Genomic DNA, 19,716 nt, shown 5'->3' on the forward strand with positions numbered 1-19,716 from the left:
TCCAGAAATGAAAACTCCTTAGAGAAGCAGCTGCCTCAAAGCTTAGGCTGCATGTGCTCACATGCGTAGATAACCTGGCACAAAAGCAAGCCATGGAGAACTAATTTAGGAGTCAGAACAGAAAATGCACTAGATCAAAAACATTCGAGTTTTAAATCCAGAAGTGCAATAAAAAGTCTTAAAAGGCACTGGTCAACTTCAGAGGATACTAATGTAAGTATTCTTACCCTGTTTCTGTATCTATACCTATACTTATATCTACATCCAGCCAAGGGAACAGAGAAAATAAAAGGAAACAATGGTAAATATCATCAAAGGAGTAAGCAAATTCTCTGACAAATAACCTTGTTTTTTAAGAGCAACAAAACAAAGAATTACATACTACATATTAATCAATGTTAATGTGGAAATCTCATTCGAATTCCTATTCAAATAAAGGAATTAGCAGATGCAATTAGAAAAACAATGTATTTATTTGATCACAGTATGAAATTACTGTCCATTCTCTTACAGGTACTAATGGTACTGAGGTTACTTTTTTTGTTGTTATAAGAACCATCTTTCAGAAAAATACATCTAAATATTTACAGATGAAATAACAACAAATCTATAATTTATTTTAAAATATTATTTTGGGGTTTTCAGCAATATACACTGGAGTAGAGAAGAGGCATAAGTTATTATCAAAACCTTATGATGATAGGCACAGGAAAGTTTATTATATCTTCCCTTTTTATTTTGCATATGTTTTTAAATTTCCAGTTTTATTTTATTTTCTTTCGTTTTTTTAGTACCAGGGACTGAACTCACAACCGTGCGCTGGCCAGGCAAGTGCTGACCATAGCTGAGCTAAATCCCTGGTGTTTGTTTTGTTTTGTTTTTTAAGCTACGTGTGGGGCACAGTAGCACTTGTAATCCTGGCACCTGGCAGACCAAAGCAAGAGAATCGCTGAGTTCAAGGCCAGCCTGAACTACACAGTTAAGACTGTCTCAAAAACAGAACAAAACAAAAAACACAAAACAGCTATTGTGGGAAAAATATACAACTAAGAACAGAACTCTTCTACATAAAAGACATGTAAGATGCATTTGTGATTACAAAGCTTCCTCATCCACTGCTTTAGTTACGAAAACTTCACGCATGCATAAAGAGTACAATAAATATTACTCATAACAGGTATGCAGAGAAACAGTCTGCTTACCTGAGTCAGGCCTCCCGTCTGAGCTCCGGAACTCCTGCATTCTCTTTTCCAATTTTTGTTGCCTTCGTCGTTTCATTACCACCTCAGGGTTAGAAATTGTCCGAGTAAAGCTGGTTTCAGGCATGTCTTTGTAAACCTCAGCAGCTAGTCGGGAATTCTCACTTGTGAGAGAGAAAAATAAAAAAATAAAATAAAATAAACACCAATAGTATATTGTCTACTTTTCCTACTAGAAATACAAAAATCAAAGTGGCAGGTGTTACTTGACTAAACTAATATCCTAACAGGTCTGCTCTATATTATTTACAATGTACTAATTACTATATGATAGAAAATACAACTTTTTTGCAGTACACTCTAATATACTAAACTATGCAGAAATCTACCATTAAAATGTAGTTTATATAACTGAATTGTGGAAAAAAGCTAAAACAAGAATGCATAAATCACATACTTCAGTCATGTTTATCATTTTCCTGAAATAGCCCAAATAAGTGATAATTAAAACTAACATTCCAACCACACGATGTAAGAACTGAAAGCATTTTAGTAAGAACCTTTCTTAAAATTGTAGTAAATCTTGAAGAATGCAAATTTAATAAAATGACTTTTTAATGCCTAAAAGATTTACCAATATTCATTGAAGTTAAATTTTCAAAAAATTGTTACAACAGTTTCCATGGAAGGCATCAAACATACAAAATGATAAACATAAAATGAAGTATTAAAGTTAAGGCAAATAAACTTAAGTAAATAAGATTTTAATAATATAATTTATCATAAAAATAATCTAAAAACATTAAAATTTTAATCAAGTTGAACAACTTAAATCATTTTAGATAGTTCACTTTCTAAATTAAAGAATGTATCACCTCAGAAACTAAACTGATAAACAGAACAAACCATGAAACATTACAGTGTTTACTCTCCTTTTGACATTTTACAGATATAAGCAATGTATCTCTACAAGTATTTTTGTATTACTATTGAATAAAGCTTGTGCAATTCTATTCCCTAGGAATCAGACACCACTGCCTAATGGATTAACATCTAAACTCATGTTGACACAATCTAAAATGGGTTCAAGTTCTTCTCTATAGCTAACATCATTCACAGACAAATGGCTGATACACTCAATACTAAGAAGTCTTCGGCAATGGGGAAGTCTTCAAGAGGACACTGCACCACAAAAATATAAATAGTCAATAAAAACATGGAATATTATTTTAGTAATAATGAATTCAATCTGTTGAGAATATGAAATTCCACTATGTAGAGATAATACACTGTCCTGTATGTAACATTCAAGAACTTTAAGAGTATAAGGAAATGTACGGGCTCACAGATCATACTGGAGGAAGGGCTAGTCTGCTAATGGGCTAAGAGTATCCAGATCTGTCTGTCACCCAGCTGCTCTACAGTATCTCGCAAGGAAGTAATCAGATAAGTTCCCAAAGTTCTACAACAATGACACTCACTGGATTATAATTTATAATACCAAAATAATGTAAACAACCAACAAATGCACCAAAACGGGAACATATGACAGAATATCACATAAACACTTAAAACTTTTTCTGTGAGAAAAAAATATGCATGCATATATGCATACAATGTGTACATGCACACATGTGTCAGTGGCCAAGATTGATATATTTGTTTAAAATTTATATAAGTATGCAAAGTATACACATTTATTTGGAAAACAAACTAGATTAAAGTTCTTTGAGTTCATGCGACAACAGGTGAGTTCTTTACTCTTTCTTGCTAGTCTACACATTTTGACTTTCTTAAACCAATGCATATTACTTTAGCAACAAAAAAAGGTATTATTTAGAATATAATGTAGTTAAGACCAAGACAACAGCAAGCCACCTAAAACTAAGCAAATGATAACCAAATGACCTTAGCTAAAATGAATGAAAACTGTGACAGGCAAACTGGGAACTTTAGTCCACCTAAGGGGAAAAGCAGGTTATCTAACGTCTGATTTTCCTTTTGCCCTCAGCTCTGAGGTCAAAAGTCCAAACACTTTGGGACAGGTAAAGTACATCTATGATAAGGCTACTGTGACAGGACAAGGAATGCAGGAAACTAGAGATGGTACATTTGAACCTTGAAAAGATGCTAACTTCTCACCAGGCACTAAGCACATTTCCAGTACTCAAGCACTCACTACTGCTTCAGGGAGCAAAACCACAGAAGCAAGAGGAAAGGATCAAATGAAGTCGAAGAGACCACTGGCAGGAGAGCTTGCTTAGGAAAAAGCACACTGTTGAGGAGGGTCTGCCTAGGATAAGCAGGACAGCAGAGCAGTCTTTCTACCCTCAGGAGACAACCACTTGCAACAATCTTGCTTAGTTAGTTAAGACCTTCTGGTCACCCCTGATGTGCAAAGACACATGTCTGGTCAATCAACTTGATAGATCGCCATCCTTCCATAACTTACCTGGGTAAATTAATAAGTTTACTACACTAAAACTATCTAGATTAGAGAAAAAAAAACCAAAAAACAAACAAGGAATATTTCCAAAACTAACTTACTTATCATCCCCTTGGGAAGGTCTGTCCTCTTTCTCAGATGTCTGTCTCAAGGCCTCTTTTTCTCTCTTCTTTTTTTCCTTCTTTTCTTTCTTTGAGAGAGTTCTCTTGAAGTTCTGGATAACGCCTTCTTTTTCCTGCTTTTCAGGTCCATTACTCTGAGCCTTCTGATGAAAGTAACGTAATTACCAAACTGGTTACTACCCAAAAATTTTATGAACTTCTCTATAGCTTGGTTACTTTTGATTCATAAACTACAGTGAAAACCTAAGCTATATAGAACACAAGAGGTCTAGACTGGTGGGAATGTTCTTTACCATGAATGGACTGTTAAACACATGGGTGTTTTTGTCAAAACCAAGTGAACTATACATTATAGATCTGTTTAGCCACATATAAATTTTACCACACTAACAAGTGAACAAACAAAAACTCAAAACCAGTAAGAAAATTTGGGTAGGAATCCAAATTTTAATCTGAATTTTAATAAACAAAACTGCAAATAAGTTACCATAAAGTAACCTAAATAAAAAGAACCTAATGAAAATATGGGAATAAGCAGTCTATATTATCATTTACTTACTAGGTAGTTTTCTTTAACTTCAAAACAAATGTTAAGAGTAGCCCTAAGCTGACTTTTGTGAGCCAAAGTTCTATACACAGTGTTTCTGCAAAACTGTCTTCTGCCCAAATCTTGTTCCTCTTGCTTGCTTACCCCTAATTTGTATTTCAACCTAGAAATATGGCCTGCTACCAGACATTAAACCACTTTATTTTTACATAGAAAATTCATAGGTAGAGTATTAAGAAAAATAAAAAGAGTGTTTTATTGGAAAAGAAAACTCTTTTACTTTATAAGATGAAGAAGAAAAGAATGTCAATAATCTCACTTCCATTCACAGATACTTGGAACACTAGATTGGTCCTAAAGAGCACAGATATGCCATGGTAGCCTGGGGTCCACAGCAAAGCATACAGAGCAGTAATGCCCCTAGCTGAAATCATAGAACAAAATGAAATAAAACATGAACAGCCAAACAACAGAAACCTATTCTTTCTTTATAAGCATTTGCTGCACATAAGTCACTAGATCACAGTAATAAAAATTGTCAAGAACACATTTATACAGATAATCTAGGATTCAACGGGCAACACTGACATCACAGAAAAGAAAATTTTTCTGCTGCTCTAAGTGAAGGATAACAGTTTTAAGATTTTCTCAAAATATTAACCTTTGCATTTGCTACCATTTATCAATACTGAATTCTTGCATAAAATGACATGATTTAATATACAATTACAGTTATTTTCAAATTACACAAATATGTCATAGTATTACACACAAAAAAGAATGGTACTATAGAATCCCAATTATTCTACCACTTGAGAAAATTTCACAATCCTTCCATTACATCCTCCAAAGAAATTCAAAGAAGTATACTGATTCTTACAATTGTGCACATTATATAAAAAGGTCTTAAATATGCCTTATGAAGTCATATCTGAAAATTCACACATGAACAGGCCACGAAGTTTTCTTTTCCTTTTTGATTCTTATTAGAACATTTTGATTTTACAGCTATGGGGGAAAAAAAAACAAAAATGACTTGATCATTAACACTTTGGTCACAAAAGCTTATATAACTCTTCTTTTTAAAAGAGAGAGAAGCCAGGTGTGATGGCACATGCCTATAATCACAGTACGTGGGAAGCTGAGGCAGAAGCATGGCCACAAGTTGAAGGCCCACCTAAACTACTACATAGGGAGACCCCCATCTTACAACACCAATAATTAATTAATTAACAAACTTATTCATTTATGTATGTATATGAGAAAAGTAATGTTTGTCATTACTAAGTGAGGTAAATAATAAATACTTTCTAGGCGAAGGGTAAAACAGTGCCTGTGACAAAATATCTCCGCCTGTTTATTCCACTAGACTTGGCCCTGCACTATAGTATACGACACAGGCTCTTACCTTGGCAGGAACAGCATCGTTCTCATTCTTAAGGACAAATCTGCCCTCCCGATCATCTTTGTTCCAATTCAACTGCACAACTAGAGGTTTCTCATCAATGTCCAATCTTCTTTCTTCTTCAAAACATGAAAGGGAAAAAAAGAATAAAGTGTGGTTATTTCACGGCATTAGTGCAGTAATCAGCTTTATAATATACACTTAATTTATCAATGGAAAGTACTTTATTCCTCATGTATGTACTGACAGAATGGAACGCACTGTTCAGAATATACTGTCTTGGTTAAGCAGGCATGCTCCCTCAGAGAAATCGATTTCTCCAAGAGACCAGGAGGGTTGCTGGGGAATATGGTTTCAGAGAAAAGTGGGCTCCAGCTCCTTTCTGTGCCTCAGAACAGGTGTCTCAGCTAGTAGGAGCAGTTTTATCCTTCAGTGCCTTCTCTACAAAGCTTCCAGCTAACTGGAGGCCTCTGGTATGTGGCTATGGCTTCTCAAGTGTCCCTGAACAGAGGGATTTTCCTTATTTACACCTTGCTGGGAAATAAGAGAAAATGCAAGAATTGGGAAAGAATGCATATGGTTTAGCTATAATCCTATTTCTATAAAGAAACTATCTCAGATACGACTAGAAAACTAGGAAATACTGTTACGATAACACAGAAGTCCAACTGATTCCTGTCAGATTTTTCTTATCACATTAAAGTTATACCCTACCTACCAAGAAATGACAAAAGCCAGCCGTCAGCTTTAGCACTGATTACTACTGCTAAACCACGCTTCCTGTCTGTACATCTGATCCTTGTCTCCTAAATTTGCCAACCACAACCCTCAAATTCCCTCTCCACAAAGCTGCCATCATTTTTTTTTCTTTGCTACAGTAATGTGCTACATTTGGGAGTGGGAGACTGTAGCTTTTGTTTTCAGAACCTAATAGGTCCCCCAGAGACACTGACCAGGACAAAGTACTCCACTGGGGGACACCTGAGAAGCCTTAGGCACATACCAGAGGCCTCCAGTTGGCTGGAAGCTTTGCGGAGAAGGCAATGAAGGATGGAAATGCGCCTACTAGTTGGGACACCCATTTCAGGGCACAGAAGACTAAGGGAGCTGGAGCTCACTCACCTCAGAGACTACATTCCCCAGCAACCTTCCTAGTCCCTGAGAGAAATTCATTCACTGTGTTTTCATTTGTCTTTTTTATTCCAGTCAAATTTAAACAGGTTTTGAGACACCTGCCAAAATCTTTCACTATCTCAAAGCCTGTGCCTTTTAGGGTACATATGACAGACTTTTCAGGAATGCTTATTTCAAAAACACGTACCAGAGTTTCCTTATAACTTGGTGCTTCATAACTTGCATATTAATAATACAAAATCCAGCCATTTCAGGTTTGAGTGAAAAAGTACAATGCAAACACAGTAAAACTATTTGGTGACATGAAGAACTGACTAGTGCTGAAATTGATTCCCTCTCCCACCATCATTCTCCAGCACTCAACCAACACTGTTTACTACACAGCACGGCCACCATGTGTCTCCGAAGGCACAGGCTGCGTTCATGCAATGCAAAGCAACTGCAGAGTGAGATTTTACATGCTGAAGAAAGAGTGGAGACTCCTAGGTAAATGATATTAAAAATGGTAGCAAGTGTAAACTGGGCCAGTGAGGCATGAGAACAAGGCAGTTAGTTAATAACTAGAGACAGCTGGCAGCACCGGCCCTTGTAGGAGCTGATCTAACATTCCAAGCATTGAAAGAGATCTTAGGAGTACCAGCTCCAGTCCTGAGCCAAGGAGCTTTTCCTCACCATGACCCACAGCAGCACAGAATTTGAGAGTGCTGGTCTTTGGTTTGTGAACTGGCCTGCATGGACATATCTGTTTAAGAACAAGTTCTATTCCTGCAACTAGGTCATTAAAGTGAGTTGGTCGCCGAGGAATTATATGAGGAACTGTATATAATATGTACATTACAATATTCGCAACAAAGAAAATCTTGTTTCCCTGCTTGGCTGAAGTGCAAGTCTGGCCCCTACTTCTGCTCATGAAGGATGACATGCAAACATGCTGGGTCACCCAGTGACTACATGCACACTGAAATGAAACTTTGAAGAGTGTACGTGGGGACCAGGGATTTAGCTCAGTGGCTCAAGTGCTTGCCTGGCAAGCACAAGGTTGTGAGTCTGATCCCCAGTACAAAAAAAAAAGTGCATCTGCCAGATGTAGTGGAAACGACTCCAGGATGCTCCGGTCCTCAGTGGACAGTAAAGCACCCCTTCTGTACACATTACATGGTACGGTCATAAAAAAGTACTGTGTGGAAACTAACATGAATGAGAAGTAAGCATCTGGGCCCTGAGGAACATGGCAGGGTCAGAAGACATATCTGCATTAGTAGCAGTCCTGATCAGAAATGAAGTTTTAGTTTCTTTGCATTTTATGCCCAGCATTTTTGTCAAACATCTACACCAAATTATTAGTCATTAAATATTCACCAATTTTCTGAATACAACTACATATTCCTTTGGTGTGGTGGTGCCATTCAAAAATCACTGAGACACTGAGGTCAGTGAAGCAGCTCTAGAGAGGGCTGAGAACCTATGTGCTCAGATTCCTCTGTCTGGGCATAGGTGAGGGGCATCACAGCTCTATAGAGAAGTGAGTGAATACCACTGCCTTTTTGTCTGAACAGCTCTGTGTTGTTTAACCCTTACAAACACTCTAGTTTACTTAATTTAAAAAAAAATCTAGTAAAGAAAGTTTAAAGGGAAGTTCCTTTAAAAATCACAGTAACTCAATTTTTAGACCTCAAATACCAATCCCACATGCTAGTAGTCCAGTGATTTCTCACTTGGTAGTATTCAACAAACCAGCAATAGACAGAAAAAGGGCCAGAAGCCAGAGGGAAAATCTCACGGTGGTGGTGGTGTGTGTGTGTGGCGGGAGGATGATTATTTCAAAGTGAGAATGCCCTCTGTGGTGAAATTTAGTTTGGGAATTTAGGCTGGGAATGAATGCTTCCATATCCTTACAAATGTAATAACCAAAGCTGCCTCATGTGTCACTGGGAAAAATGAGTCCATTACATTTGAAAATTCTACACGTTATAAACAAATTTCACATGTACACAATGTGTATGTGTGCGTGTGAAATTTAAGAGGTATTTAAACTGGCTCTGTTGTACAAAATCCTTTGTTTGTTACACTACTGTAATACGTATTTTTTACACAGGTTATTCCACATTTCCAGAGCACCTATGTAAGTTTATGTAAATTTCTATATTCTATTCAGTCCAACTTGAGTTATCATTTTTATGCGGCCATACAAGAAACTTTCAGACATTCTCAAAGTTAAAAGAAGAAATTACTAAGTATGTAAGGAAGATTTTCCTTAAGAGGTCTTAATTATTCCCAAAGACTAAAAATGTGCTGTTTCAGAAAGCAAAATTACAGCAGCAAGATCAGTGGCACATATCTATACAATATTTTACTGGGTTACTATATTTTATACATAGTACATTTTACTGTGTTACAATATTATATACATAAAATATTTCTTCAAAAGCAGTTAGTATATCACCGATATATATGATATATTATATATATATATATGTATATATATATATATATAATTTTTTTTTTTTTTTTTTTTGGAGACAGTCTTGCTATGTCATCCAAGCTGGACTTGAATTTATGGTAATCCTACTGCCTCAGCCTTCCAAGTACTGAGATTATACATCTGTGTCATCTCTGGCAGATAACTTTAATTATAAAATGTCATGCTTCTTACTTTGAAGACGCAAATGCTGCATTTATAAAATCATTCTAGTATCCAATAAATACATATGCTAGGAATTTGTACAAACACTGTTCTCAGACATAAAGCTCTGACAACCTGCCAACCACTCCCAGCTCGTGTAAAAGTACAGAGATGAGAATAAACCAGTAATATGCCTAAAATGCTCCTTGACAGGTTATCTGCTCAAGGACACACTCCAGCAAACCCTGCCTATATACACTAACCTCCACTGACGTGTACTTCATAGAGTGAATACTTGGGAGAAGAGAGCATGCGCATATCAGGGCGGAATTTCTCCGCCAAAGTTTCAATCACATCCTGAGTAGTTGCAGTACTAGAGACCCGAATACATTTTGTTGCAAAGTTTCCAGCAGCTTTATCTTGAAAATAAAATCTCATCACTCCATGGAACTCCAGATCCTAAAAGAAAACAAAACAAGCAATTCAATTTTTACTGTCATAATAAATGGAAAATGTTATCCATCATTTTTAAAAATGTTTCTTTACATAAACATCTCAAAAACTAAGATTGATTTTTCAGCCTTACAGTTTTATTATCTGACTTTGTACAAGGTGTTTACAATTTCTCTTTGCCTGACTTGTCTTATGTATAAAACAACGGGTGTAGAGTAGCTGATGTTAACAACAGCTAACATTTACTGAGTCTGCACCAAGGGCTGTGGATACTATGAAATGCATTATTTCATCTGTCTTTATGATCACAGAGTTAAGTAGTTACTATCACTAAACCCTACTTTAAGATCCTGTCACTGAAATCATAAACCTAGAGTATATGTTCAACAAGATACATAACAGACACCGTATTAAAACTTATAACTACTGGGCTCTAAAGCACACATCTACACTGCCACAAGATCAACCTAGCTCTAACTTTCTGAAGCTTACATAAATAAAAGACTCTTTGAAAAAAGATTCTTTACACTTTCAAAGTGTAAACCCTCAATCCTATGAAACATGAAAGTACAAATTTCTCAGAGATTTGTCAATGAATAATCCCAAACTACCAGATTATCAAGGAGCCAAAAACAGAAACATCAACTGCGGCTAGGAAAGGTGGAAAAGAATGTCCTCTACCATCCAAAGAAAAAGTTACATAGATCACAGCACACAGGATCAGGTGGAGATAATCTACTCTATTGTCCTCACAAGGATTTCTTGCATATAAATTACTACCCATTACAACAAAATAGGAAACATAAATCTCGTACTAATACGGTTTAGTGATTCACCTTGCATAATATGCTAACAGGGGTGAGAGACAGAGAGAGAGAGACAGAGAGAGAGAGAGACAGAGAGAGAGAGAGAGAGACAGAGAGACAGAGAGACAGAGAGACAGAGAAAGGGAGGGAGGGCAGGCAGACCCAGGGATAGGGAGTGGGTAAGAATACAAGTATATCCTTACCCACAGTCCCATTCATGTGTCCAGAAAGTGCTAATGTTTAGCACTTGATAGAACATTCTCCAGGTTCTATTAAGCATAAGTATTCTATAAAACTACTTTGATTTTATTTGTACTACATAAGTGTTAATGCTTAGTTTGACATCACACAGAAATAATTTAAATATTTCTATAAGCAGAATATCTCCTCAAAAAAGTTAACATTTTGTGTAGTTTTATTCACATAAATCATGAATTTGGCCATTGGTATGTCTACAGAATTCTAGCAAACTGAGAGGACTAATAAAATCAAGTTCCTAAACCCGAATATTGGGTATGTGCCTTAATTTAGCACCTATTAATACTACTGTACATGTCAGGTACTAAGAATTTTGCATTTAATTCCTCTAAACAAGAGTTAGGTACTATCATCACCACCACTAAATGAGTAAGAAAAAAAAGAGGGTCCAGAAGGGTTAATTACACTGGCTACAGCCACATGACTCCCCTGAGCTCTGCTACCTCTGCTACCATAGGCACTGTGCCATTCAAAGAGATGATGATGTTAACGATTTTTCTTTGACCGGGTCACATCAGGTATGATAAAAAGAAAGAAATGGATAAATAGGAGAAAGAAATCTGAGGCCAAGAGGCTAGCACCCTATAGCAATCACCTACCAAGACAGAACTGGTATGCAAATACAGGGACTCAGGCTCCAATAAAACCAGAAGCCAAGCTCATCCCCACCCTCACCCACTGCTGGCCCACATACCTGTCCACCTGGAGTTTCCAGGGCAAAAGAAACAGGATCCACATTAATGCTACTACTGTGTCCTTGAATAAGTTATTTAATGACAAGGTGAACTCAAATATCCTCAATTATAGAATAAAAACAAGCTTGTTTGAGGATTAAAGATTACAGCAACTAGCATGCTAGGTGGCACACAGTTAAATGCTCAATAATTACAAGTTTGCTTTCTATACAGTCTCTCCCAGTAGAATACAGCTTTACTGAGGTAAGACTAAGTGTCCCCTATTCCCACCATAATGCTTTGTAGAGAACTATGGAAAGAAATTTGAGACAATCCCCCAACCAGTATATTTCCCTGAAAATAACACCAAGTTTTATATAAATTTTCACTCCAAAAAATCAAAACAGGACTTATTTTCAGAGACTGTCTCATGTACAACATTTATTCATGTACAATAATCCACATTTATTTGTGTACCCAAATCTAGGTTTATTCAAATATGGTCATTTCACCCTCTTTTGGAACAATATCGTAAGTTCAAATCCCAAATTCTGGTATAAATTTTTTGCAACTCCATTTCCTGTAGAATCATTGGTTGTTATCTCTCACGTTGAACAACACATGTTGGCCTTAAATGAATGTATTGGCAACACAGCTGTCAGTGATCTTATCTCATGAATTCTTCACCCAAATCACAATCTCTTGAAGACTAGACTTTACTAAATCAAGTCTTAACTGAAGACTTACAAGAAAGGAGTGGCAACAAAAATGGCAATTAACAATGATCTACACAAAAGCAACAAAAAACTCTTGCAGGCGCCAAAATTCAGAAAATGTTTCTTTATTTCACGTTAGTTCATTAAGTATGTCCGTCACAACACATGACATGTTGAATTATGAAGATTCATATTAGACACAACCACATCCATTTATTATCAAATGTACAATGTTATTCATCTGTGTTGTATCTGTACTTCAACTGGTCATTTGGCAATAAGTCTCAAACTTATCTCTTTACACAGATGTTTACTTCTTATCTGAAAGCATCCACATGGGTATTTACAAATAATTGTCTTATCATTTATATTACATAATAATGCAAATAACATTTGTATTTAGCTATATATTAATGTTATAACTTGATATCTCTGTAATGTGTTGCATGGCAGGTACTAAATACGTCCATTTGGTTGACATCTTAACTTTGACTTATTTGGGGGTCGGGCTTATATTATAAACATCTTTAAAATCATCCAAGGGCTTATTTTCTGGTTAGGTCTTATTTAGGGGAAATGTGGAAGAACCAATTCTTCCAGCTATGTTTGTTCATTCTCAATTGGTAACAACCCTGGAAAACAAAATATTAAATGTGTAATAAACCTACGAAGTCTCAAGAGCTGGGATAATATGTGGATATGAATGAAGAGCGGTCACTGCTGGGATGCTATTCTGGCAATGTGATTCAGAAGTGTTCAGAAGGGTCTAAAGATGCGAGATGGAGAAGCAATCACAGAATGCTGTGAGCCAAGCTTGCTGAGAGGTTCTGGTCAAGCTCAGAAGATGACAATGTTGATAGAAATGTAATCAGTAACAGGCTCAGGAGGCTGCAGTTAGGAACAGGGACTGCACTGACAGGTAGACTCTAGGCTACGTGGTACATGTTATGCTTGAGCAGAAAACTCAGCTGTGTTTTGCTTGCTCAGTTTTTTCAGGAGACTGAGATTCAGTGCGACAGACTGATTAATTGGTAAAAGAAATTTCAAGGCAGTCTAATATTGGGCAGTAGTATCTACTGCTGGGAGCTTTTAGCCAGATCTATGTTGCAAGTAAATGACTGAGAATGACTTTCAAACTTTGTGAACTTGGCCTTTTAAGCTCAGGTAAAGTGCTGCCTGCAAAGACAGAGCAGAGGAAAATTTGATTGCTGAAAATATTAGCATTAAAAAGTCAAGTATTTCTGAAATGGACAATAGAAAAGAGTGAGGGTATCACAAGAAACTGCAGGACTTTATCTTTTGCAGCCTCAAAACTACAAAAATGAAAGACTTTGCTTTGAGAAGACAGTCCCAAGACATCATGTCCCAGAATAGCAGTGGCCTAGTAATATTCCTCAGAATTAGGTTCACAACACTCAGCAAACCATTCACTACAATTAAAAAAGAAGGCAGTCATGCTACTGCTCTAACTGGTGGCAAATTTTGGCATCATCCACATGGTGCTGGTTTTAGGTGCATACAGCATGCAACAGCTGTGGGGTCAAAAACGATTCTGGCCAGATTTCAGAAGAAAGCTTGGGAGGCCAGGCAGCATGCTTCTGAAGGGACACTGCGTTAAGGCTCTAAGTATAAAATGGAAGGGACAGTGGAGATCCCAAAGGTCAGAGAAGCCAGGAATAGGGACAGTCTGAAAAAGCTGCCAGGAATGAGCAAAACTGGCCCAAAGAGAAGCTGTGAAGGCTACAACACTGGGAGCACTGTAGGGACAAAGCTATCAAGCCCTTTGGAATTTATATCTTGCCACAGACTGTACCAGATGCTGGATGTGGAACTATGGGATTTAATGTTTGCCCTGCTGGATTTCTGGTGTTGGTTTGGTCCCATTCCTCTCTATTCCTCTATTTGTATCTTTTGAAATGGAAACATTGATATTGTACCATTGTATGTGGGTTGTGTTTGACTTTCTTTTTATTTTTATTGTGGCTCACAGTCAAGAGTTTGCCTTAAATCTCATGGGAAACTTTGAACTTGCACTTTTTTGTAATGATCAAACTGTTAGGACTTTGGCAACTCCTAGAGATAGAGTAAATGCATTTTGCATAAAGGGATGTGCAAGAGATCCAAGGTAGAATGTTATGGCTTGTATCTAAATGCCTCCCCAAAGTGTCAGGCACTCATAGGTAGGGCTTTTGAGTGTGACTGGATTATAGGTGTATGATACGGAATCATGAGAGTACTAGATTAGTCCACTGATTGGTTTAGCATAGTTCTTCTGGGTTTTGGTTTTGCACACAGCCTACTGAAGAAAGAAGACCCACCCTAGGTATAGGTGACACCAACCAATAGGCTTATAGCCTGGATGGAATAAGAAAAGAAACAAGATGGACATTGTGCTGCTCCTGCCTGCCATGCTATGAATTATTTCTTCTCTGTCATGCCCCTCTTCTATGCTGCCCTACCTTAAGCCAGCCAACTGGACTGCAATCTACAAACTGTGAGATAACATAAAGCTTTTTTTTTTTTTTTTTTGGTCTTTTTTGAGCCAGGGTCTCACTATGCAGTTCAGGCTGGCCTTGAGCTCACTTTGTAGCCTAGACTGGTCTCAAACTCGCAATGATCCTCCTGCCTCAGCCTCCCGAGTGCTGGGATTACAGGCGTGAGCCACCACATCCGGCTAACATAAAGCTTTTATCCTGTAACTTGTGGATGTTGGTTATCTAAAACTAAGCTAATATCCTAATAATGCTGTAACTAACTCAGTTACAATTTTACAAATACAAAAAAGGTCTCTTTAAAGAAGGGAGGGGACCTCACTCCTATATTTAGTGGCAGTTATACAAATTATACAAGGATAAAGAATATTAAAGTAAAAAACAGGGCTGCAAGTTCTCCAATATCTAAACAAGGACTTACTTGTTAGCAGCATATTTTCAAAATAAATTTCTGTTGGAAACAGGTAAGATAATTGCCAATAGTCACTCCATCAGTACAGTCAGGATACCATTTTTAATCATTTATTTCAAAGGAAAGTAAAATAATATATGTTCCCTTTCTTACTGGTTAAGACACCTGACAGGTAATCCAGTTGCTCTGGTACAGATTTACATTTATACAGTATAAAGCTCCCAGAGAAGTACTATTCCTAGAAATGGAAAAACTGCTTATAGTAAATTTAATGAAACTATACAATGAAATTTTTATCAGAAAGAATTCAATGTTTAAAACAAAGTCTACTCTGTGAAATCACTAAAGAGCAAATGCAAGGAACTAATAATTAAAGATGGCGATCATTTTTGAATTATATTTATCAGAATTTCATTAACTAATGAAATTATAATCAATTGGCCTTTTCCAAATCAGTAAAAACCTGCTTTTGATAAAATTAAGCAGAACCACTGTTTTAAAATTTAGATTAACTATGCTCAATTCAATTTTCTTACCCATGCTCAGCAAATATTTGAAATCCATGCAAATAGCTCAGCGATGGTGAACCTTTTAGAGACAAGCACCCAAACTCTAATGCAATCCACTTATTTATCGCAAAGTTCTAACACTGTAACGAAACCTGAATACTGAGGTTTTAGTTTACAAAAACAATGCACGTATTAACATCTTCTGCCTTAAAAGAAAAACAACATGTGTGCCATAGGTTTGCAACCACTGCCTTACCTTATAAAAAAAGAAGGGTAAGTTCAAACAAATTATCATAATTTTAATTCCCCACAGGGGGAACAGCAGTTAACTGACAAAACTGACCATTTGGTTGCCAGCACATAAATTTACTTGTCTGATGGTATCTGCAAATACAGTACTCCTCCTTATTTGTGGGGAATATATGTTTCAAGACTCCCAATGGATGCCTGAAATTGCAGGTAGTATCAAATTGTTTATATCTGCTTTTGCTATACACATGTATCTATGACAACATTTAATTTATGGATTAGGCACAGTAAAAGATTAACAGTATAACTTATACAACAGGACAATTAAAACTATATGCCATAATAAAATTTCAAAATCATAAACTTTATTTCTGGAATTTTCATTTAACATTTTTGGACTTCAGTGAACCACAAGTAACTGAAATCTCAAGAAAGTGAAATTATAGACAACAGGACTACTCACATGTACAAATGTTTAAAAAAAATCCAGCTATGTCTTTACCACACCCTTACATATACACACTGCTAGTACACAAATAATGTACTGGATGGACAATGGCCATTCCACTACTTACAGTCTAGTAACCCATGCATGTAATTCCAGGCCTCTGAGAATCTGAGGCAAAAACATCGTAAGTTCAAGCCCAGCCTGGGCAGCTCAGTAAGACCATGTCTCAAAATCAAAAAAGCACTGGAGGCCCTGGAGATATAACAACACTTAAGTATAATGTTAACAGTTTTACGTAGAGGACATATAATTGTGTGAATAATATTTTTAAATGCTAGCACATTAAATATACTTTAAAGTAATATACATTTCATCATACTTTTATAAGACAAGTAATACTTCTGAAAGCAAAAAATAAGAGGCTCAACTAAGGCAATACTTCCTATTCCCAGGGAATTCACTTGCAGGAACCTCTGTCTCACTGTTTCCTCCCACTCCCATTCTGTGAGTCACAAGTACCACAAACCCTATGCTGTTACATGACCTTACATTATCTCCACCAACTACTACAAGGCATCTTCTGTAAAATTTCAATGAATGAGCTTCATGTAGAATAACCTCTTCAGATGGCAGTGTACTAATTAAGAGTATAATCTCTTGATAATGTTTAAACTTCAATTATTAAACTTTAAATACCATGTGTACACATGTACAGATATGCAAAAATAAACCCCAAAGCAAGTCCACGAGTTATAGTAAACTTTGCCAAACACTCTTTGGAAGTCTGGCAAAGATTAAAAATCTCTTCTCAGAATAATGTTTTTATATGCATTAAAGATTAAAACACACATAAATATTTTAAAGCCTGTGATGTACAAATATAAGTGCTTAACATATTAGATGAGATCTAGATGTCTAGAATAAGTTTATACATCTTTTATTTTGAAGTAGATATGAGTGCAAACTTGTAAGGGAAATCCTGAATGCTACTTAGAAGTCAACAGTACGACTGAAAACAAACATGCAATTCTTTTCTCACTTAAGTTCAGAGATGCTGACTCTTATTCACAGACTTCAAATTATGAACCTGAAATAACTTCACTGAAAGGAAACTCACAAACTACAAAAGTAATATTTATTCTTGGTATAGTTTTTTAGCTAGAAAATACTGCTCTAAGTAAAGGCAAAATTTATTTCACATAGTTTTACAAACTGAGCTTAATTTTACTCACCAGAATCATTCAGACCTACATTCAAATCGTCTTAAAAATGATCATTTCCCCCTATTATTTATTTTAAAAATGTACCACAGTAGATAATGTCTACTAGGAATAATGCATTCTGGGTACAAAAACAAGGCACATACTACTGCCCCATGAAATTTTAATTTCAGTGATTCCCATGCATTCCTAGTGCCACAAGAGAAAACTTAATTCTTTCCTTACTGTGGGTCACAGTCAAACCAGTATATATTGAGAAAAGATTCTACACCATCAGTACGGTCGATATCTGGGAGTGGTGATTCTTGCATTGGGACTGTGCTGTGCTCTGTGAAATGCTCACAGGATACCTGGCCTCCATACACTAGATGCCAGCGGCATCGCACACCCAGCGGACAACAACAGAAACTATCTCCAGAGGTTTACATGTAGCCCAAATTTCCAGTAAAAATAAAATTTTTAAGCCATTTTCATATAAATCTACCAAATAATATATCTCTTGTTGGTGCTTACCTATATACTAATAGCCTTTAAGTACAAATCATCAAACTGGTTTCTAATTCATTTAACCGTTTTAAAGAATATCATTAAAGATGTTGTTGAATTACTTGATAAAGCTATTATGCTGTGGGCAATGGTCTTCTTTTACCTACAAACCTGGTGGGAAGGTCCCTGTCTGTTTATCTCAATATATAAAGTATCACCAGGTGTAGTGGCACATACCTATAATCACAGAATATGAAAATAAAAACATATAAATCATAAAAATGACACAGCTCAGATTGTTCTTTGTATTAAAATTTTCCTCAAACATAAACATAACATAAAACATAAAATATATTTGACCAACTGAACTAGCACTTAACATGTAAGACATAAGACTCCTTTTTTTTCACAAATTAGCTGCATTTTTATTTTGGCACTGTTTAGTGTTCAGCCTATATCTCTTCTGTAAAAATTAAATAACATTCCCCTCTCCTTGTCACTGTAGAAACTGAATGAGACAGGATATATAAAAGTATTTCACACAGTACAACAGACACCACATACTGAATCAGTATTCATCCAAAGATGGCCATGCAGTGACATAGAGGCCTTTATACAAAAATAACAGATGAATTATGTCATCTGTAGACAAATCCTACACTAAACTACAGGCAGATCAAGACACTGATAATTATGGGGCTGGGGATTTAGCTCAGGGGCATAAGCACCTGCCTTATAAGCAGATGGTCGTGAGTTCGATCCCTGGTACCGGTAAAAAAAAAAAAAAAAAAAAGACACTGATAATTACCAATGTAATATTACCTGATTATGTGCAAATGGATAATGAATGAATTATACTTAACTTTTCTAGTTCAAAAATTCTTCTGACCATGTCTACTATGACAATTGCTCAGAAAAACAAAGCATCCTAAGTAAATACAATGGAACAAGCTTCTAAGACAAATGTTTAAAGCAGAAGTTATCTAGAAGGTTTTGGACCACCCACTACAATTCTGAGAAGACCTCAGTAAAATGCAACTGGCCCTTTTAAATTTTCAGGTCACTATTTGGTGTAGTTGGAGACAGAATCTGAAATTCCAAACCCTATTACAGACTGGAGATCGTAATTGTAGAACTTACATTCTTTCTTCTTATGTCTACCAGAAAGTATGAACTGGGCTGTTCTTGCTTTCTCAAAATCAATGCATGCTAGTTAAACACACTCATTTCAAATTATGTAAGAAAATAAAGTGAATCTAATTAAATTGCAAGTATAAGTTCAACTTACAGAGATTTAAATTTAATGCAAGATTGCGTCCTATAACTCACACTGCTTTACGCTAAATGATGTGACCAAACTTGTTATCTAGTTCTGTAAGATCTTCTATTTCGGTAGGTTATTTTAATAAAGGAATTTTTTCAGCATTTGTTATCTTTTATTCCTGAAAGTGGGTTCATCTTAAAAGCTGTTTATCCAACTAACTAGATCACTGACTGACAGACCCAGAACATAAAAA

At 36.2% G+C, this 19,716-nt stretch overlaps 1 protein-coding gene across 23 annotated transcripts in view; it reads right to left on the reverse strand.

The window, feature by feature from the left end:
- Afdn (afadin, adherens junction formation factor) overlaps window positions 1-19,716 on the reverse strand; it is a 149,572-nt gene that overhangs the window by 87,175 nt on the left and 42,681 nt on the right. For 15 of the 23 annotated variants that reach the window (XM_063233064.1, XM_063233056.1, XM_063233062.1 and 12 more), the window contains exons 2-5: window positions 9,740-9,935; window positions 5,723-5,838; window positions 3,747-3,910; window positions 1,203-1,363 (exon numbers count right to left, since the gene is read on the reverse strand). In XM_063233064.1, coding sequence (XP_063089134.1) covers window positions 1,203-1,363; window positions 3,747-3,910; window positions 5,723-5,838; window positions 9,740-9,935 — 637 coding nt within the window. The remainder of the gene's footprint in view (window positions 1-1,202; window positions 1,364-3,746; window positions 3,911-5,722; window positions 5,839-9,739; window positions 9,936-19,716) is intronic. The other 8 variants (XM_063233063.1, XM_063233045.1, XM_063233065.1 and 5 more) reach the window with 3 other exon arrangements.

Source organism: Cavia porcellus, unplaced genomic scaffold (assembly GCF_034190915.1).
Source record: "Cavia porcellus strain 051 isolate PalLab524CR breed Dunkin Hartley unplaced genomic scaffold, mCavPor4.1 scaffold_22, whole genome shotgun sequence".
Taxonomy (NCBI): Eukaryota; Metazoa; Chordata; class Mammalia; order Rodentia; family Caviidae; genus Cavia; species Cavia porcellus.